This window comes from Paramormyrops kingsleyae, chromosome 13 (assembly GCF_048594095.1).
Source record: "Paramormyrops kingsleyae isolate MSU_618 chromosome 13, PKINGS_0.4, whole genome shotgun sequence".
In the NCBI taxonomy this organism is placed as follows: Eukaryota; Metazoa; Chordata; class Actinopteri; order Osteoglossiformes; family Mormyridae; genus Paramormyrops; species Paramormyrops kingsleyae.
In genome coordinates this window covers 23544768-23567395 of record NC_132809.1, presented here as the reverse complement: position 1 = coordinate 23567395, position 22628 = coordinate 23544768, and the positions used below count along the sequence as shown (strand labels likewise).

The following is a 22628-nucleotide window of genomic DNA, read 5'->3' as shown; positions in this document are numbered from 1 at the left end:
GAAATATCTCGAAATTTTTTAATCCGCGGTTTTTTTTTTGGCTTGGTTAAAAATTAGAATCCCCGGGTTTTTTCTGAAGTGTGTTTTTTCAATATTTATCATTTCAGATGAATATTGAATATTGCATAACCTTAACAAAAGAGAGTCTTATTTCTGTCTGTCATCAAGGTAGTTTTACAGCAGTTGAAAATGCGCACTTTTCGTTTTCATAACGTTTTAGGAATGTATTTCGTAAATAAAATTTATAAACCTCAAAGCACATTTATTGTTAAAACGAAAAAATACTACAGGTTGCATTTAACGCTATGCATCGTTAATAGTTTCCTGACTGATGAGTAATTTAAAACAAATTATAAATCTAACGATGAATTACAATTTAGTCTGCGCATGCCCGTGACTTAGCAAAATTAGACATTTGCGGAACGACTTTTATTTATTCGTTATTTTATCATTTCATCTGTCTTGTTGTAGGCTATTTCAAATATGTTTTTGTTTAATCGTTGTTTTTCATCTCTTCTGGGACCTTCCACGTTTAAATTAGCCAAACTGTATTGCCATAATGTTAAAGCTTGCGTCGTGCGCTTGTGTGAAAAGTTCAGAGAAAATCCTCGCGCCTCGATGTAGGTTAATATTAAAATCGTTTCTGCGGATTTACTGTACGCATGTATGCGGCATCTTTTGGTTACTTGGTAAGTTGCCAGCTAATAAAATTAAGACGGGTGTGACTACGTGTGTATTCTGTAAATCGTTCTCAAAAAGTGTTTTTTTTTTCTCCTTTAATTTGTTCTTTTGACTCACAGGCTATATTTCTATTTCGTACAAGATAAAACATTGAGAACATATTCAGTAAAGTAAAAGTCAGGTAATGTAATTCAGTTTATTTTATATGTTTTCAATCTCTCATTTTGAATAGTTGTTTGATCAAACTGTACTCACTGCCTTCAATTTAGCAATTTATTAGAACGCAAGAAATTGCGTATCTTAAATTTCACAGGTGAGAAACCAACGTCCTAGTTCACCTTTCCTTCCAGCAGAGGTCTCTCTTCTCGAAAATCGATAGTAGAGACCCATTTCAACTCTTTCTGTTTTAGGACCTTTTTTTCAATGGTAAAGTTTTTAATTGTAGACCAAATAAATTTGTTTGTGTATAAATATTATATATATGAGGGCTTTGATTCAAGTTCTAGGCAATTGTTTTCTCAGGCGGTCCAAATCGAGCGTCATGTGAGCAAGGGACATATTTTGTTATTTTCATGTCCCATGAAAGATACAATAGAAGACTTGTTCTTCTTCGTAGAGGTTCATTTTCGCGTGCCGGTATGAAAGTAGCAGTTAAGAATTTGTGATTGTGTTTTTTTTTTCATTTCTATGATCGCATCCGACAGTAATAACAGCTCGCGCGCGAGCTTTTGCCCAGGTGTGTTTTAACTGATATAAATGAAAATAAACCATACATGCATCTCTTGTATCTCAGCTGCAATACATTAGATGCATGTAATACAAATGGCATTTATTAAATGTATATATGGTATATTAAATACACACAGGTATGTTATACAGGTTATATGCGAATAAAAACATTATCTCACTCTTGCAAGTGTTTGATCTTCCCTTCCCTGGATCATTCCTTAAAAAACTGTGTTTACTTTCCTGTGTCATGAGAAATCACTACTGTAAAAACGTGTGCGTTTGATGCATTTTCTTGGCGAACGCCCCGTTCACGTGCGTGTTGGGTTGGTGCGTGACGTCACACCGCCTGTAGTGCAATGCAGGCTCATCCCGTCGCTCCCGTTTGGAAAATACAAGTTATCAGCCAGAAGAGGAACCGGGCGGGCAGTTCACTGCTTCCTTTCTCGTCTCCCGTCACTGCCATCGGTTCTGCATGGTGGATATTATTTTTTGCTCCTCGTTCTTGGGTGATATGGGTGATCATTCCAAGCGTAAGTCAAATTATAACGATAGCTTTTATAAGAAATATGTTTAACCATTTGTCTGAAATGCCGAGTATTTAAAGGTGCAAGCCACAAAACTACATATTTGAAAGTGTACTCAACAGATATATTGCATGATTGTAGTCACTGAACTGAAACAACAAAGTTAAAGTTCTTAGTTTCTTGTGCTTGTGCAATTTTAATGAAAATTTACTGATGTCTGAATGTTAGCAAACCTGTTTCGCTTATTTGTACGGTTTGTTTTGACCATTAGCCCATTCCATTATGCAGCACCATAATCGAACAACATAATCGAACACTATACATGCGTGCATGTTACATATTCACGTGCACGAAGTTCAATTTCAAGAGTGCGGTGGCCTGTAAAGAAACCGGTGGTTGCGTTTTGTTCACTTTTGCAGAGAAGCCTGGATCTGCTTTGTGTGTTGGCTGTGGGAGTCAGATACAGGACCAGTACCTACTTAGAGTTTCCCCGGACCTGGAGTGGCACGCCGCGTGTCTGAAATGTGCCGAATGCAGTCAGTACCTGGATGAAACATGCACTTGCTTTGTCAGGGATGGGAAGACGTACTGCAAAAGAGATTATATCAGGTGCGAAGCTTCCCCTTGTGTCCGAATGTGATTTCGAATAGTCATGCGCAAGCTGTTATCAGTTACAATATACATGCCTATAAAATATGACTAAGACTTAAGCTTTTACAATTTCTTTAAATTCGATTAAATGCGAAAAAAAGAATAGTGGTATTTATTTAACTAATTTATTGAAACCCCTTTGTTGGTTTCGTTTATTTGTGCCTTAGTCTTGATATAAAATAATTCATATTGTTTTTGTTTCTTTCATTAAACCTTGTGTTATATCGAAAAAAGCATATATATCAGCTTAAAATTAGCAAATTAATATATTGATCTTTCCAGTAGCCGAAAGATAGATGTAGTTATCGTAAATGTATATTTAATATGTATCTTTCCATAAACAAAATTCGAAATAGTGGTTTGATTGATTGATTACTTGAAGATTGTTTTTTTTAATAATATACTTAAAATGTGTTGCCGTTTTCTTTCCAGGTTGTTTGGAATAAAATGTTTTAAATGTAACCTTGGCTTTAGTAGCAGTGACCTGGTGATGAGAGCACGAGACAACGTGTATCATATCGAGTGTTTCCGGTGCTCCGTGTGCAGCAGACAGCTCCTGCCGGGAGATGAGTTCTCCTTGCGGGATGAGGAGCTGCTCTGTCGGGCTGACCACAGGCTTCTAATGGAGCGCAGCTCCGCCGACAGCCCCGTCAGCCCAGAGCATTTCCACTCGAACAGAGCTCTTCATATGGCAGGTGCGTCTTTTCGTTTTATCTAGTAATGTGAACCGTTTCAGTATTTAGGGAAGTATGAGGATTGATCGTAATGGAGAATCGGTGATGCACAGTAAGCCATTGGTTTGGTTACAGTGTTGCCGGCAAAACTGACTAAGGTTATGTTTTACCTTACAAGTCATTTTTATTGTTATAATTTATGTCCTGTTTATTTTATAAACACCGAAATACAACTGTCAATAAAATGTATTTGATAGGCGTGCAAAAATGTGTTTGGCGTTGCGCTTTCGCTGAGAGACTTATTGTCCAGGTGTCGGTTTTGGCGACGCTGATGTCCTATGACCTGTAAGTTATTCATCTTAACAATATTGACATTTCCGCTGTCTTATGAAGATGTATAGTTCACAAAGTTTTCGGGCTACTAGGCCAACCTCAGGTCTTGAAATCAATGGACACGTACCATAAATTAGTGTAATTTTAGTTTTTCAAAGGCAGATAAATTCGTAATTGTTTAAATTCGCCCGTTAAAGTGAATCAATTGTAAATGTTGTGCATTCTTTCTACCTTTAGGAATGATGGTTAATTCATCATATGCTTTGAACTTTTAACGTCAAGTGAGCGGAATTTTCTTTCTTGTGTTATTCTTCGGAAAGCTTCTTTGAAATAAACATTGTTGTATGATTGCATGAATATTCACGTACTTTTGTTTGCATACATATAGACCTGTAAGTTAGACTAGGGCCAGAATTTACCTGTTCTGAAATAAATTAATTATACAAATATTAATTAAGAATATCAAAAGCAAGGCTTTCTGAAGTAGTACTAGGCCCATTTCTACTTTTCAAGTTAAAGTAACATTATTTGAACAAAATTGCACAGCATAAGTCAATAACGTAATCGTAGGTCAATATTACAATAAAGTAATCGTAAATTAATCCTTTTTTTTTTTTTTAAAGGAGCCGCCTGCGGAGTAATTAAATGTTTATGCAGTAATTGTTTTAATGTGGTCTGAACTTCAACATGTTGGAAAAGCAAAGCTTTCAGAAATCAGGTCAATTCGTTGTGTCTCTGTGTAACAGATCCCGTGGCAGTGAGGCAGCCGCCGCACCGAAATGTCCATAAGCAGTCCGAAAAGACCACTCGAGTGCGGACGGTGCTGAACGAGAAGCAGCTGCACACGCTGCGAACGTGCTACAACGCCAACCCCAGGCCGGACGCCCTAATGAAGGAGCAGCTGGTGGAAATGACCGGTCTCAGTCCGCGGGTTATACGAGTCTGGTTTCAGAATAAACGCTGCAAAGACAAGAAGCGATCCATTCTGATGAAGCAGTTACAGCAGCAGCAACATAGCGACAAATCGGTAAGCTTTTTAACGAGATCATTAATCTATACCTATTATTGGAAATGGTACGGTCAGCGTAGCTTTGTGCATTTAGATATGGTCATGTGGTCATTTCATATTTTAACTTAATAACAAATATAACCAGAAATGCGCTGACAATTGAAATAGTGGTTTTGATATATCGTATAATATCTGGATTATTCAATCAACAGAGAATTAAGTGTCGTTATATGGTTACCATTATTGATAATAATATAAATGTCTGCATTATGCTGAGTGATATTTGAACAGTTCAGCTTAACAGTTCAAACCACTCCAAATATTTTCTTGATTCAGTCGCACAGTCAATTTGGTCCACAGTTAAACTGGTTAATTATTATGGTCCTACTCCTTACCATGGCACTTAAAATAAAATTTTCATTACATATGATATATGTTACACTTAGATTAAATCACCATGTACTAATTTTTGCTTTGCTTAAATTATACCACAGAAGTGAAACACTTTTTTCTTTTTAACATAATATATTACACCGATTAATAATGTAATGTGTAATATATATATTAGCGTAATAATGTATGACGCACCCATTCATCTTCTAACCGCTTAGCCTGGTCAGGGTGCCTGGGGCCTGGAGCCCATCCCAGGCAGCGTGGGGCACTACGGAAGGGCGCCATGCCGATGGCCAATAAAACTGTCATGCTTATAATATATGTGTGTACATCTAGTCTGGTTAAGGCCGAGAGCGTTAAATGAAGTGACTGCCAGCTTCCCTTTCACACTCGTACTTAAACGTCAGCGCACCTTGTTTGAGTTGCCTGCGCCCGTCGTCTCTTCTCGTGAAACACTGTCACATGTTGTGTTCTGCCCCATTAGAATCTGCAGGGCCTGACGGGGACGCCCCTTGTGGCAGGGAGTCCCGTTAGACACGACAGCACCGTCCAGGCCAGTCCGGTGGAGGTGCAGACTTATCAGCCCCCGTGGAAGGCTCTGAGCGAGTTTGCCCTTCAGAGTGATCTGGACCAGCCTGCATTTCAACAGCTGGTATGATTACAGTAGTCACATACACACAAGCACGTGCACACATGCGCACACATACATGTTTGTATTCATATCTTTGTGGGGACTCTCCATTCATTTCAATGAGATAAACCATAATCCCAAAAATGACAACCTTAACCCCTACTCAGCCCTGACCTTAACCATAAGTAAGCAAACAAAATACAAGACTTTTGGCATTCTTAGTTTTTTGATTGCATTCACAGATCTTCGTGGGGACCTGAAAAATGGCGCACACACAGCAGAGCATCTGTCTCCCCCTTGCTGAAATCACGATTTGACATTTGTAATCTGGTGCATCATATTCGCTGCTACCAGTGTGCTGTTTGGTCTAAACTTTATTTACTGTGAGTGAAGGGCATAGATTTGGGTGTGGACGGTAGTGACGACTCCCTACCAATGTTGTCGGAGTACCATGTGTGTTTTTGTGCGCATGTGGACAAAGTTTCTGTCTGGAATCTGTTCAAAACTCAGCCCTGTACAAAAAATGTCACATATGTCTACATTTTTCATATGATTTGATGCTTTTTTATGTGCTAAACCCTTTCCTCCCCGTGTAGGTGTCTTTCTCAGAAGCGGGTTCCTTGGTCAACTCGTCGGGCAGCGACGTTACATCTCTGTCTTCGCAGCTACCAGACACGCCAAACAGTATGGTACCCAGCCCAGTGGAGACGTGAAATGGGCCCCCAGCACCCAGCCCCGACCATCTTAGCATGTTCCCGCTATCTGCATGAGAAATCAACAGCGCATCATAAGGGGGGAAGCGAGTCACGTTCCGAATAATGGACTGGCAGGACGATACGGAATTACGAAAAGCAAAGCATTGCTTAACACACCGATTTGTTTGTCTTCCAAGGATATGGGATGTTTGGAAAATGTGCCCAAATATATTACTGCATCAACATTATCCAGAAGGAGGGACAGATAAATCTTTGAGGATTTACAAATCAATCAACGGCTATTGACTACGGGCCACTGACTCTTCTGTACTGAATCTATGAACTTTAAAAAAAATCATGGTCATCATTGTCTTGTTTGCTCAACATGATCTTTTTTTATTTCATCACTTTGATTTCATTGAAGTCCAAAGCCCCCTGTGCTTGTCTCTCTGCGCATGATATCCGAAGACAATAAAAAGCTACTCTGATTGTAAAATATTTTATCTTAAGAGATGGAGGACAGATTGTTTGAGCTGCTCAAAGAGAAGTAAGTTATTGTTATTTATTGGTAGAAAATACTATTAATCTTCCTACAGATTAATCATTGAACACAATAAAACAACAAAATTCTGACTGTGTTTTATGTCAAAGGAACGTTTGCATGATAAAGCCTCATGTACCGACACGATCGTTTGTTAGAACTGGTTTGTATCGAAGAAGTAGATATTTGTTTCATGTATTTATTTATTTATTTATGACCAAATTTCGCACAATTCCAATTTATCTCAAAACAAAGCATAACCATAACGCATAATTAATTTATCATATGGTCGTTTTACTTTAATTATCAAGTATGAAACTTAAGTACCACGTAGATTTTAACGTTCCCATAATTTGCAGATTTACTTTACGTTTAAGCAAGAACGCCACTAGTCAATCAAGTCTAGCATGTTTTGGCCTATTATAAAGTGATTTCAAAGTCTACAATCGATATTTTCAAAATTCATTGAGCAAAATTATTAAGTGTATCTTTTAAATATTAAAACAAAAGCTACGTGAAAATTGCAATATATTACTGCATATTGTTTTGTTCGCTGTGTATTATTAATTATTTTACCCATAATTCAGGCAGTTTGTATTGAAGCAACAACACGTGTACAGTTAATGAATATATGCGTACACGTGGTAATAACCACCGGAAGTTGACTTTAGCAAAAGCAAAAGTAACTATGGGTCAAATCATGGTTTTAATCCACTTTACTTAATTCCCCAGAATTAAATGCAAAAGCTCTATGTGTTCTATTTTGTTTACGACAATATCATGTAGGCATAGACTATGCAGGTCCTCCATAAATTCATTACCTTTCTGATAAATATTTTAATTCGTTTTATATTCAAAATGATACAATTAATGTGCAACGAGTATTTCTTAAAATCTATCCACAACAAACTTTCAGGTCAAAATTAGGCCTATGCAAAAATCAAAAGTGGGTTTTAAAATATAGGCCTATTTATATGCAAGTAATATCTATCCATAGTACTGTCAATGAACGTAATTTGAACTCGGCTTAAATATACAGACGTGGCCCCTCGTGCACTGGCCGCTTTTGACATAGCGATGGCGGTTTCTGGATTGACATGGGTTTATTTCTGGGAGAGTGGGTGGCTTCATTGCCGGAGCTCCGGGACTCCGAATTAGCGTCTTCGGGGGATTTGTGATGTGATCACTCCAGTTTCGCTCGTTAAGTCACAAGTCTAGACAGACGACAAGGATCGGCGGCTCCTTATCTGTGCTTGGCATCACCTGCAAACGATACGCTGAATGAAGCCGCTACAACTCGATTCTCTCATTCACAGGACGCGGCACCGAAGTGGACCGAGGGGCCCAGCTGGTAAACCCACCCTGGAGTATCCTCCGTTTATTTTCAATACGATCAGAATCCGGCCTGTGAATCGCCTCCGGACACGGAGTCCCCAGGTCAGCCTGGACTGGCTTTTCAGGCATCAAAAGATTTGCTCCGGAGGATGGGTCTAATTGCAGCGAAGAACGGAGTAATAAAAAAAAAAAACTCGGACAAGCTTCAACGCATTAATGGACACTGAACACGAAAGTTCACATTCATTGCCTGAATAATTACAACGCCCTACAGTCATTTTGATTTAAGATGATGCTGGACCACTAATAAATAGTTAAGTATCTTGCAGGGAAAATTTTCGACATTTAAGTATTCATCTGTGCAAACATACTCACTTAGTGATTTAAGCTCAATTTCAATATCTAAAGCGAATATAAGCAATACGTAGGCCTATACTGTTATTATAACGATATTAGAGAAACACATGTATATCAGTTATTAAAGGAACAACATTTGATATTTCAGTCAGCGTGTATGTGTCGTCAGTAGGTGATTGTTATGTTGGGATTTGAACACACGCAAGCATTTTTTTTTTATTTCGAAAACAACACCTGAAGTGAATTAGGAATATGGGTGGCAAATCGTCAATCGTGTAACTGAAGCATTTCATGGATGTTAAAGGTTACAAGTGTGCGGCTATCAAAGGGCACCATATATTAACGTAGTGTGCATATGAAATTAGCGGGGCCAGTTTTCATCGAAACGATTAACGACACGGCTACCGTGAATGTACGTATTGTACGTTTAGAGAACTTCTTAGAACTAATTAGTACAAGTTACACCTAAAGCTAAGAAATGCAACTCCAAATTGCATTTCGAGGGAACCTACGCATATAGACAAAAATGTATATTTAACCTGAACCTTTAGATTGCTCTTTAAGTTTAGTTTATAATTCCATTAATATTTTCTGTGACGTACAAATGGAAATAAAATAGTATTGCAAATAGATTATTATTATTATTATTATTATTATTATTATTATTATTATACTGTTTGAAGAGCAGGTAAAAGTATGGCCTATATGCATAGGTAACGAAATTCAGATGTGAAGCTAACACAGACACGGTAAAGATGATAGATGAATTATCGGTATTATCGGTAAAACTTCAGGTTTTTATTCAATTAGTCATACATAAAAACCTGCACAACATTAACTTTAAAAGTCAGTGATACCATTATCTCTTCCGACCAATGTATTTTTAAACATTTGCGTAACTAAAATGCAAATCAGCATGATCAAAAATATATGATTTAGGCTAGTTTATATAATTTCGATTAAAAGGGCATTTTTAAAGCTTTTTTTGATCATTTTTGACACATTATGTAACGGCATTAAGTGAACAAACTATACTATTAGGCTATGACATTGCGACGATGACGACGGCGAGGATGATAATGACAATAAAAATAATAATAATAAGAAGAAGATTTTAAAATCATAGCTATATATAGCTATGATTTTAAAATCTTGTATTAGTTACTAGCCGTCTTCCCAAATACACATATTTACATTTTTTGAACATAGCTATAACCAAAGACTGCTATAGTACGTGGTGCTTTGCTAATACAGCGATTGCAACGGATTCTTTCATCATTTTTACTGATTTTGTAGACTTCTAGAGCTGTAATTGTCAACAGTCTGGAAATAAAGCATTTGAGATTTCTAGAAACTGAGCAATTATCATATTTCTCAAGTGTATCTCTACCTGTATCTCTTTATCCGCTGTTCCAGCTGGGTGTGCCTAAACTTATCATGGCCAGAACAAAAACAAACAAGAGGTGATCCTCTAATCTCCAGTGCATCGCAGCGCGAGCTGCCCCACGCGGCCGAATGAAAATAGACAGCGGTAATCCCCCCCAGAGGCGCTTTACCGCGCTCTTGCGATGCGCGAAGACATGAACACCTACATTTCCTATGTTCAATTTCAAGAACATACAATGTAAATTTGTAAAATATGCATTTTAAAAATTTGTGTTTACAGTGCAAAGCATTAAAATGAGAAACTTTTGAAAAAATAACTGGAATCAGGGAATTGTTGCATTCTTATAAAAAAAAAAACCAATACCAACAATATCAAAGATTTTAGTAGTATATAGTTTTAAGTCGGAAACAGACAATTGCTTGTGCAAAGGAGAAAAAACAACACAAGTTCCATTATCGTGATACTGGTAAACCAATGATAAACCATAAGTCATGCTAATTTTCTTCACTGTAAAATATGGGCCATGACAGCGGAGTAACAGTTACTTTGTTACAATGCTACGAACTTAAATAATCCTTTAAAATCTAGTTCATTCAAGGGAAAACAAATTTCAGTGTTGTTTCTTAATTTTGCACCATTTTAAAATCCAGGAAGGAAATAAAATACAAGTTCATAGACGGCACCACTATAGTATAATTCATTTATATCGCAGAGAAATGCATTTTCAGATGTACATCCGTTGTCATGTATCTTCATGGTAATGCAAAGTAATACGTCAGTTTCACAAACTGCAGCACATCCTCGCGCTTCGGGATTAACAGGATTGAGGACTGGAGCCGGTGCCGTCGTGGTGGAATTACGCAGGTGATGAAGGACTAAGAAAATGCAGACCATTAGAGCACGTAAGCAACAAGGTCAGCCCGAGGCTATGCCCAAAGCCCCTACAGGTTGAAACGTCATTAACTCATTTAACTTATACTGCAGACCATCCTGGTGCCACGCGTATAAGCGACAGTACTGATGAATAAAAATTCTTCATAGTCGTAAATCTTAATCTTGTATGCTAATCGATTGAATACAGTCAGTTAAATTAAATATATTCTTAAATAAATGCACGGTGTAACTGTAATCGGCTTGTATACATGTGTGTTTTAATTTGAATTTTTTTATTAATCACCTAAATAAAGGACGTGAATATTTGAAAAATTTCGAATTAATATAAGCACATAAGCAGATCACTTGATAAAATTAATTATCAGAAGCAATATGCAAAATTTAAAAAAAAAAACAATTACTGGGAAAAGAAGAGGCAAAGTGCACAACGTAATTATCATCAATCCATCCATTTTCTATATCCGCCTGTCCGATGAATTTAAATCATGTATTGATAACAACAAAATTCGTTTAAATAAGATGTTCAATAGTTCCATATTTTTTTATTTTGTAACTTTAACAGCACTCAAAGTGGTGTGTAGTCTTGAATTTCTGATAGTGTGCCGCGTATATTTTATATATGTAATTTTTATTTTCAAATTATACAGATATTTCGCTGTTTCTATGCGTGGCCGAAGCTTTCCATCGGGATATTTGGTTTAAAAAAATTTGGCTCGATGGCTCAGTGTAACCTACAGGCTGAACTCATTGTTCGCCGTTTTATTGCTAAAACTACACGATCTGCCCCTAACAACCAATTATCTTACAGAATGTCCTCAATAAAGCATTTCAAATAAAGTTCCAATTAAGAAAAATAACGCAACAGCAGAATAGACATCATGTGGACACTAAAGGAAGCTAAATGTCAGTATTACCCGACATGATTTAATTAATTTCCTAATAAATAACCAAGTAATGTATCGGCAATTCTTATGCTTGTTGCCTAATTAATATCGAACTTAAGGACATACTTTTATTCTCAAAGAATGAACTTTAAAATTGACAATCTGCATCAGCAATTGCTCACTTTTTTTACAAAAATGTGGCGTTAAGTTTCGGGCAAATCAGCAAAGCAATTTAATTAAACTGATACAATTTTAAGTAAAATGCAATATCATCAAGTACTGGACTGTCACATAACGAATGCATCTTCATGACTGCGAACACTCTTCCCCGAGGTATCACCTTATTTATAAAGACTCTAGAGCACAGTTGTGGTTTCGCTGTCGGCTTTTATCTAGGACTGATCTAATGTCAGATTGCGAATTATCATACAGTCAATTCGGGCACGCAAAGGAAAAATGCTGTCACAGGGGTGATGTATATTTCCTGAAAACTCCTTTGCTTTTCACCTGTTTCTCATGTAGGCCTACTAAAAGTCTTAAGTATATGTATTTTTTTTCTGCACTTATCTGGTAGACCACTCTTCTCCCAAAGGTATAGGTGTATAAAGGCAGCACAAGGAACAACCCGGCAGCCGTGTTATTTGCTGTACGCTAGCCGCTGTCGTGCTATTTTTAAGGTCCCGGGACATTGAAAAGAGACTTATCTCGGTTTGGTAAAGGCTGGACTGGCAGCTTAAATAGCTTATATTCTGTCTGCTAGCCAAATAAAAGAGGATTGCCGCTAAAACGTTCCTTGAGACAGCCAGAGAAGAGCATTTGGCACAAAGGAGGCTGCCTTTTTAAGAACCTGACACCAAGACTAAGTTCCACACTATTGTTTTTCATCCCCCAAGAACTGCACACAAGTGATCTTCTACCCAAATGCACTTCTCTTTGTAATAAGCATTTTTTTTTGTAACAGCTTGTTTATACTGTGCGCGTTTTGGCAAGTAAAAATACCGAAAAAATCCCGTGGAAAGAGCGTTTATTTTCTGGCCCGTGCCCCAAAAAGTGACGGCAGGAGACGTAGAGCAGCTCACCATACATCTTTGTGTTTTGTAAATGCAGCGACAGCGGGCTCTCTCGCTCCGAGTGCGACTAATCTCAAGATTAGTAGCCTAGGTAGCGGCGCGGTAAGAGGGGAGGCGGCCGGGATGTGTGGGAGACCCGTCCGCTGGAGATTTACATGGTGGCAGGTAAATCCAGAAAAAATGACCGAGAGCTCCAGAGGAGCGTATGTTTATCTGACTATGAGTAAGGGCAGTAGCAACATTAACACAAAAGGGGGAAGGGGGTACATCTATAGACAAGTCACCCTAAGTGCTTATATCATATTCAGGATAATAATTAGGATTCCTTGTATGTGTGAATCCAACAAAGGATAAACAAAGTGTGTGACTTGCTCTGGTTGGGGCATCACAGAGGCCCCATGTGAGAAGGGGACAGTCGGCGGATAGAATGGGGACTTTTACGCTGGTATGGCTTTAACAGACGGCAGAGAGGAACAGAAACGAAAGACAGACGTTTTCAGCAAAAGGGAAGTAGGCTGTGAAAGAAAGCGGGTGTCGGCTTTGGGGGAGGGACACAAGGTCCGGGTGTGTGGTTTGGGTGAGAGATGACAGAGAGGTCTGCTTTATATTAGTAAATATTAACTGCCCCATGAAAGGATGAGTGGATGAATTGGCTCATCACTTAACTTTGGCCCAATATTGATAGAGGAGGGGGATTAAATGGCATGTATGGTGCACAAAGAGAACAGGCCACTGAGTCATGGCTTTGGGGGCAGGGGGGTGGGGGGGGGGGGTAGGGACTGGTCTTTAGAGTGGAGTAACAGGACTCCCTGGGGTGTACGATAAGGGGTTATGGTCAGGATGCTGATGTCGAGTGCACTGTGGGACCAGCATGGTTACAGTCGTGGGGGGGCGGGGGGGGGGGGGGGGGGGTGGACCGTGATGGAGAGACAGGGTATGGGCCACCAAGAAAAGAGCCCCATTGGCCAGGAAGCCATTCTAGTCTTTGCATAGATGTGGGACGGTAGATGATCACATCAGTCTTCGGTAACAGGTGAGATAACGGTCGACGCCACCCTTTTGCACAGAGTGTGAAAGCCGGACAGACAGACATCACTTTCCGGCAGCACATCTCCCTATAAGTCCCTCCAAAAAAAAAACAAAAATCAGGGAAAAACAACACAATGGTATATGAGCTTGTGCTTGTGGAATTGCGTTGTTTTTATGTGATTTCAGATTTACTTAGGATTTATATAGCTTCTGTGAGGCTATTTGTCTTATTGAAATGTGGTGATCACCGTTACCTTGGGTGTGTGGGGGGGAGCTGGATGCAACATGGCAGTTTCCCGCCCCCTACAGCTGACCCCCCAGGCGGTACGTGTTACCGCTGCTCTGAAGGTGTAGCCTTTAATGGGGATGGAACAAGATTCTGCTGCAACCCATGGCAACCTTTACGGTCATCAGCTTCAGAACCCAGTCTCCTCCTGGGACCAACCTTAACTGGGTGAACTGGGGTAGGGTTGGGGGGGGGGCATCTGGCGCCTTGTAGGGGGTTTCGAGGCAGGTCGTGATCGCCCATGGCGGGGGGGGGGGCGTGAACCACAGCTATAAGACACAGCGAGCAGCAAGGCAGCAGTGGATCGCAGCGGCAAATTGAAACCAGAAGGGCTGAGTGAAGCTCCTGAAGAACAATGACATAAATTAGCAGGATTTACAAGGGTTTTAGACACTTTTAACAATGCGCCTTCAATGCACCCCATTTAATAATGCACTTTAGGTTTTAAGAGCATGATAAACAAACCAGTAATTCACATTTTTATCATTTCAAGGTGAAAGCCCCTCTGAAGCGTGTTCTACAGCGGTGTTCAAAGGCTGGCGGGACAGCACAGGATACCCTCTGTTAAAACACAATGCTGATCAATTCTGTTCTCCCCATGGGACCTAAGACTCGCACAAAACTGGGGCTGTGAGAATGAGACATTTTTTGGGGATCGCTACATGTAAGACACAGAGCTGAAACACGACACATGAGGAATCACTAACATTCCTGACTTATTACTCCATTTAATTAATTACATTTAGGATAAAAATTAAGATATATTGGATGTAAAACCAGTTTAACAGTTTAATACGCTGGATGTGAACCAGTTTACCAGTTTAATACACTGGAAGAGAACCAGTTTACCAGTTTAATGCACTGGATGTGAACCAGTTCATATACAAACACACACACACATACACACACATACACACACACGCAATATATATATGAAATATATAAATATGAAATCATTTTATACCATATATATACATTTCATATACAAATATAAAACATATATATAAACTGGTTCGCATCTATTATATTAAACTGTTAAATTGGTTTTACATCCAGCATATCTTAGTTGAAATAGTGTGTGTATATATATATATATTTTTTTTTTTCCTATATTTTTTTTCATAGTCTGGTTGTTGTCAAAAGTGTGGTTTGTTATTGTTAGTTTTGAGGCTGACTGGATAAGATGCATTTGAAGAGGAAGATTTTTATTTTCAGCAGAGAATGAATAACATAATCAATCTCTTCCGCTGCCAGGACGCTTAAGGAGGACCTGGCGCTGAAAAGCGTTTCATAAATCTGAAAAAAAAAAATTCTGATTCCAGGGAAATAAATCTCTCAGCAGAACATTAAACATAATAACGCATAAGAATACAGAATAGCCCCCGCTCAGGGGACCCGGCACGAGGTCGGACAGCGTCAGACGCAGAGTCGCGCTCCATGTCAGCCAGCAGGGCCCCGTAACGCCCCACAAATCACACGGCCATCCCATAATCCTCCGCCATCCACTGCTCAGCTCTTTAAAATTCTAAACAAATTGTGCGTCCTCGAGTTTACATTGCTGGAGGGATGTAAAAAAAAAAAAAAGTGGATCCTGGCGGCCTGTGTAACAGGCGCTGCCCGTAAACTGGGTTTCCGTTCCTGTTCTTACAGGGAACGAGGGGGCGGGGATGGGGGTAAATAAATAAAAGTCAGTGTTCCAAAGCAGGAGCAGCTCTGCATTGAGTCACTGCCCATTCACAGTGCTATCTGTTTGGGCCCCTAAGCTATAAAAGACAACGACAAGCTTTTGAAGCCGCGCAACGGCCAACGTCCGCAAAGAGGCCGCGTAAAAGCCGAGTGCTCTCTGCGCAAGTGCGGGCGGCCGGCGTTTCAAATGGCGCCGTGCTTTTATGGGCCGCTCTTACGTAACGCCCCGGCCTGGCCTTGTGAAACAAAGACGCAGACGTTTGCGCACCCAAACGCAAACACGGCGCTGGAAGGCGCCCGCCGAGGGGGAAACGGGGGTTGCCGGAGGTCGCGTCGGCGCCCGGCGAGACGCCCAGAATGATCCCGGCTTCTGACGTGAATAATGCAGCAGTGACTTGCCTGAAATGACCATAAAATAAGCATGATGTTATATACGGCCGCCGAAGATGAAAGGCTCTTCTGAGAAAGATGCCGAAAGGATAAAACACGCAAAATTTTGATCTAGATGAATTTGGGAATGAGACCATGCTTGTAAAGATTGATATACACACCCGTAACCGGGTCAGTGTGACTTTAAACCTTAAGCCAGTGGTCGCCGGTGTTTTTTACAGTGCAAGCTACTTTTATGAGGTAAATAATCTGGAGAGTTACCGAGTCACAATGGTATGTTATACAGAATGGGAGGGATTCCCCTCAGTAAATTGTCTTGCGTGGTTCAGGGGGGGAGGTAGTAGGTGTCACAATCAACTGGGAACCTTATGTCGATTGATTCGTCAATCACGATCTGCTTGTTGATGATGACTGCCATATATCTTAGTACTAGAGTCTGATATAGAAGCAGTTTAAGTGAGAACCATTTAAATGCAGGGTATTCCTCAGCATCTAAGGCTACTTTTCTAGATAATTTGACTTTGAATTAAAAGGTGAAGTTAAATGAAAGCTTTCACGCTCCAGGGTCTTCTTCCTCACCGAGGCTGAGATGTTCCTCTGGGATTTTGTGGGGACCCCGCCTCTGCAGAGGGCTCTCCATGTCAGCACCCAGAGTTGGAGAGCCAGGAAGAGGGCTCTTCAAAGAACCGCTTTGGGTTCCTCTCCAACGACGCGTCTAGACAACAGCGGCCCCTGTGTCTGCGTGACCGGGATGCGTCAGTCTTCAAACAGAGCCACAAATCTGAATCTCGGCCTCCTCCGAAACACAAAACAGATCTCCATCCTGTCCTGGAACATCTGCACGACCATAAAGAAGGCTCGGTCAAGTTACTGATAAGCGTGAGGGGAAAACCAGCTTTGAGAAGGCCAGGAGCCCATGTGAAAGGAAGATCCTGTTAAGAAGACTTATCCCCTAACCACCCCCACTCCGAACATCTCATCATCTTTAAGTCCCTGCTTCTAAATTCTACTGATTCAGGCAATCTCAAGGTTAGCTTTTTTTTCATCGGGGGTAAACACGATCTACAATGGGGCAGTAAACCCTTGAACATTAAAACTGGAAAACTAGAAGATCAACCTCATTAAAATTTGATAGATAGTGATGGCAGAGTTCTTGTCGAGAGTCAGCTGTCACCTTTGATCCAGCTGTAGATAATGCGTTGGGCAGATTTCTGTATTGGGCTCACTTATTCAAAACAAGCTCTCTACCTTCATAACATTCTGAAAGGTTTATAGAAAACAAACAAAAAGAAAAGCAAAGGGCTTTAAAGGAGCCAATTTTCTGAAAAGCGGGGTTACCCTCCAAGGGGCCTGTAAATCATCCACCCTGCAGCACCAACAATAACCCCCCCCCCCAAAGCCCCCACCAGCCTTGCCGGTGTCCATCTTCTGCTCTGTCCGACCTTGTGCTCCCAAGCTGAAGGACTCGGTGGTCTCCCTGTGCTTGGCTTGCCCTGGGGCCCCTGGGGCTCTTGGGGGCCCATGGGTCTTCCCTGAAATTTAGTTAATTCAATTTATTTTTATGTTTCAGCGCTCCCAGCATGGTTGCCTGAAAGTGCTTAAGAAGAATTTATTAAGGTCATTAGAACTGTTTTTGGGAGAATCATGCAGTAGACTACAAGATGAAAGCAGGAGGTCAAAGGGTCCTCATTTTTGTTCTGCCAAAGGTAGGATGGGACAGGCTCAGGATGGGACAGGCTCAGGATGGGACAAGCTTCAGGACTGGAAAGGCTCAGGATGGGAAAGAGTCAGGACGGGACAGACTTCAGGCTTCAGGATGGGGTGCACTCCGGAATAGCAGGAGGTGGCATGAATGTGTCGGAGTGACTGACCTAAATATGCAAATTTACACAGTCATGTGACCTGTGTCTGCAGCCTTTAAAAATGGTACACTGTACAGTTAAAAAGAACAACATTTTGTTCTTTCCTTCAGCCTGATTTTTGAAGACACCTTCACATACGTGGTACAGTGTTCTATCAAGGACAACTGAATCATCGATTAAAGACCCAGAGTTGCCCCCAAATTAAGGCTAAATGACAGCTATTTCCCTTTTATAGACTATTTCTCAGGGTCTTCCAGTCCCATTAAATGCAGTCACACGCCCCCGAAACGGAAACAAGCCCAATTGTTATTGTGCGCATGACAGTGTATAAGTCACTCTTAAAATAGCCGCGGTGCTCTGGGGTGAAATATTTACATGGCCAGAGCGGGGGAATATACATCACTCTGGATTGCGGTTCCCCTTCAAAGATCCTTTCTGTGATCTGCATTATTTCTCGTGCCTTTGGGTAAACAGAGCCTGGGCTGGCAGATCTCGCCCGCTTTCTGTCGCCAGGCTCACCGTCCCTGAGCTCGCGGCGGGCTGACGCCGCTGCAGCCCCCCCCCCCGGCCTGCCACACTGGTAATCCTGTTCGCAGTCAGCAGAGATGCACAGGGTGGTCCTACAACATTGGGCATTTAACTGCACCTGAAGGTAAAACACACAGGTACCGCATTTCACACAGCTGAAGCTCCTCAGTAACGGGTTACGTTAAGTTACACTGATTTAGCAGATGCTTTTATCCAAAGTAGCATAATTTTCAGAAATGAAGGTCAGACAATCCCTGGAGAATTTGGCTGCTCAAGTCTTGCTCAAGTGCCCAACGGTGCAATCGCCCTGCCGTCTCTGGGATTTGAGCTGGCAACCTTCTGATCTCAGGCCCTTCTTATATTGTTAGCATTTATCAGAATGTGCATATTTACAGGCATGAACAAGCATATTGAAATCGGTTTTGAATAAAAATTTGCTACTTTTACGAGCTGAGCCTTAGAGCTGATGTGTCTGAACGTCGCTTTTCTTTCAGTAACATTTTAATACTATCAAAAAGTACAAAGCAGAAATGTTTAAACACCATAAAGCCAGTAGAGGCTGTGTTTACTTCCAAACGGCTCATTTATTGGAGAGTCCCCCCCGCCCAGCATGATCCATCTTATGTGTTTCCAAATGCTGCTCAACAGAGAGGGCAGACCTCAGGATTGCCCCCCCACCCTACCCAAAATCACTGGCCCTTGATATTTTACCTCACACATTTCTGTTGTTGTTTGACAAAATGAAGGACGAGGAGCAGCCAAGTGTGAAGACAATGGCAGCTTCAGATACTGAGGCTGATAGCATCCTTTGTACATTAGTGAGAGGAAGGCCTTCCGCCTGCTCCTGTGCTCACTAACATCTGTCTCCCCCGTCTAATTTAATCACCTGCTGTCACTCAGTTTGATAACACAATATGCAAATCCTACAGACAATGACCAGCACATGCTAATCACATGCCTGAGAATAATTAAGCTGGAGAGGAGCTACGGAAGGTCCTGAAGAGTCACATAATTGCGAGCCGTTTCTTTAATAAGGGCCTCGGTAATGTGATCAGCACTTGTAATCTGTCCCTAAAGAGTTAAACTGATATTTACACAGGAGGTCTCTGCTCCTATGGGGACTGTGTCCTTAGCATTAACATTAGCCATTAGCATTGAAGGGCCTGGCTGGTCATGTGATGCCCCTGCATTTTTCCAGGGTCCTCCCCTAAACACACTCAGCCAGCCAAATCCATTCCAACCCAAATCAGCCGCCCAACCAATAGGAACACATGAAGAAACAACATAATTTCAGACTGGAGCTGCTACCAGTGAGACGGCTAATTACTAAGAGATCCGATTAAAAGAAACACGGTAATGTGCTGTGCTTCTGGTCTAAGGGAAGTAACATCACACAATAGTCATAACAAAGCTGGCATGACAGAGGACTGGGTCTTTGATATAAATTATTTCCCAATATTATTATTATTCACATGGTGTGATGTTCTAAACACGTGCAAAACTTTTGCGAGGAGTGTCTGCAAGTCTAGCTGCTGCATTAGTCGGCACTGGTGGATCGAAATCCCAGTTGGCCTGTACGCGGAATGGTGCCATGAGGAGTGGAAGAGCCTTAAACCCTTTGTGTGAGAGATAAGCAACAATTAATATTGTTAAGTAAAGTTCTATCCAAGTCATTGATCTGCCCAGTTACTTCCCAAAAAGACCACAGCTTTATTACCATTCAACTGGTCAAGGGCACAACTTTCTGTTGGGTCTTAGGGAGGGGGGGGGGGGTGAGATCTCCACCCATTTAAGGGGGTCCTGGGGGTTGTATTGACTAGTTTAGATTATGCGGGGGGGGGGTCACAACCCCTCATGCCTCCCATGATTTACACCCATGCAACTGCTCCAGTAGTTAGTGTGTCTAGGTGAATTGAATGAATAATCTTAGATATGTGGTATTCAGGATTTTCCATCATTTCGTTTCATAGTTATCTTCTTGTCCAGTCCGCTACCTCTCGTGGCCAGAACCTGACACCACAAACACGTGCAAAGGGTGGAACACAGGGAATGAGACCTGAGGTCTGCACACAAACTCTGGAGATTCTCCAGCATTATCACCATGTTTACACCTCACCCGCTTTGAACATGCACTTCAAAGTCACATGCATAGCCACCAGCGTGATCATTGTTTAATCTTTAATTAGTTAATATACAGTACTGCAAAAAGTCTTGGGCTGCCAAAGAAAGCTTTTTAAATGATCTTGATGCCAGTATAAATGTGTGTTAACTTTGCCTTTTCAAAAAATCTCTTAAAATCACCACAGTATCTGCAGTAAATATCTAGGTATTTGACGACATCACCACTAGCACATCATGTTTCGCTAATCTATATCTCGTCAAATCAACTAAATTATTGCATGATTAAATCAAATTGTTTAAGTTAATTTCATGACAAATTTCCACTTTCCACTGCCACCAGGAGCCGAGCTGTACCTAACCCGTACTGCGAACTGAAAGTTTTCTATTGTTAAGTATGCAAGCCGTACCTGACACAGCTAGCAGGGTGAAAAGCGTGCCTAAACCAAGCGTCTAAATACACAGAGACACCAGTGCTCTGCATTGATAGGCATGGATTATATGAAGGAAAAAATGGCATATTCTATGTATTATTAATTATTAGTAGTATTGCACATCGCAATGTATTAACGCACTCTCAAGAACTTGAACATTTCCAACCTGCTTATAAACTACTATAGAACAGCTGAACGAAATGGATTCGTAATGCAAATTAATCTTTGTTCACTTGTTACACTTGTTACATTTAGCCCAGACTACCTAAACTATGACAAGTTATTCAACTACTGTAAGTAACATATCCTGCTTCAGTCCCTGATTACTTTCCTTTATTCCGGGTTCTGATTGACAGATCTATAGACCAATAAAGAACTTACTAGTTCTGCGTAAACGGCGCCATGTTTGTAGTCCCCAAGCAACTGCACTGAGGGCAAAAGACTCTTCCAACAAAAATGCTTTTATCTCACAAACAGAATATTTTTGAAAGAAAATTTATGCCGGATACTCCACAGAAACCCCAATTGGGTAAGTCCTAAATATTCCCAGGTAATCACTCCAGCCCTGCGGAAGTAAATTGCTAAACAGGCTAAATTTCAGCTGTCTAGGGTCTAGTAGGGATTTTTTAAGGGTTTCAGAGCCCAAAACTGAAGTTAATGGTTGGCGGTTATCGTTAGCTTCTGATATTTTTAATTCTATTATTTTTTTGTGGTTTTTGGTTTAGCGTTATTGAATTAAACTTTGGAATTAGCGGTTAACTTTTCGGTTAGCTGTGCCCACCATTGCATTTAGCAGGTAGTAAATCATGGTGCACGGTGTGTGAAAAGTGAATAAGCGTCTTTTCAGGGTTACGTCACTGTCGCTCTGAAAACCTGGCAACTCCTTTATCAAGCAGACCCGTCTGCAGTGAAAAACTGAAGCGAGCTGGAACCAAGATGGAACTACTCTACGTTCGTGGTACAGATCAGGTACGACTCGGTTCCTGCATGCCAGTGGAAAAGCAGCATAAGTGAGCTGGTGGTGAAATTTAACAAAATACATGGAATGGCGGAAGTGATCCTGAGGAGACATTTAGAAACCAAAGCAGAGTTTATCTACCCATCCAACAAGATATCAGTAACCTTTTGGAGAACAAAAGAAATTCTTGCTACTCTTTGATGTGTTACAATTCATTTGCATGTATTCTTTTTTTTTTTTTTTTTTTTTTTTTTTTTTTTAATGTGTCCTGTCCGGCAGCTTTAGCAAGCAGAATAATGGTCTGAATGCACTGCTGTGTCAGACATATTTGCTTTGCCATGAGGGGCTCTATAGACTCTGTATAGGCCCTTCATGTTGGTTGATTTCTTTTTATTTGTATATTTATTGTATTTTATTTTTAACACATGTGAAATATTCCAGTTGCCGAGCTGTCCGGAAGGGAGTGATAGTGAAGAAAAGGGGTAGGGAGAGAGATTATAGAGGAGGCGAGAGAGGAGAAAAGAAGGAAAAAAAAAAAAAACACGAACA

The 22628-nt window shown here is 40.7% G+C and overlaps 1 protein-coding gene across 3 annotated transcripts; it reads left to right on the top strand.

The window, feature by feature from the left end:
• Positions 1 to 1807: 1807 nt before the first annotated feature.
• isl2a (ISL LIM homeobox 2a) lies at positions 1808 to 8700 on the top strand. Of its 3 annotated transcripts, none has more exons than XR_011982299.1 (7): positions 1808 to 1940; positions 2354 to 2543; positions 3063 to 3280; positions 4339 to 4619; positions 5479 to 5646; positions 6222 to 6867; positions 8178 to 8700. XR_011982299.1 is itself a non-coding variant. In XM_072698416.1 (6 exons), the coding sequence occupies exons 1-6, from the start codon at positions 1883 to 1885 to the stop codon at positions 6336 to 6338; spliced, it is 1077 nt and encodes a 358-aa protein (XP_072554517.1). In that variant the 5' UTR covers positions 1808 to 1882; the 3' UTR covers positions 6339 to 6953. The 3 variants fall into 3 exon arrangements, 1 of the variants encoding a protein (XP_072554517.1); XR_011982298.1 differs by having other exon boundaries at positions 3018 to 3280; XM_072698416.1 differs by lacking the exon at positions 8178 to 8700 and having other exon boundaries at positions 3018 to 3280; positions 6222 to 6953.
• Positions 8701 to 22628: the final 13928 nt, after the last annotated feature.

Excerpts from the sequence above, each read along its gene's own strand:
- isl2a (XM_072698416.1), top strand. The coding sequence starts at position 1,883 with ATGGTGGATATTATTTTTTGCTCCTCGTTCTTGGGTGATATGGGTGAT. Across the intron at positions 3,281-4,338 it reads CAGAGCTCTTCATATGGCAG|ATCCCGTGGCAGTGAGGCAG; the intron begins GTGCGTCTTTTC and ends TCTGTGTAACAG. Across the intron at positions 5,647-6,221 it reads AGCCTGCATTTCAACAGCTG|GTGTCTTTCTCAGAAGCGGG; the intron begins GTATGATTACAG and ends CTCCCCGTGTAG.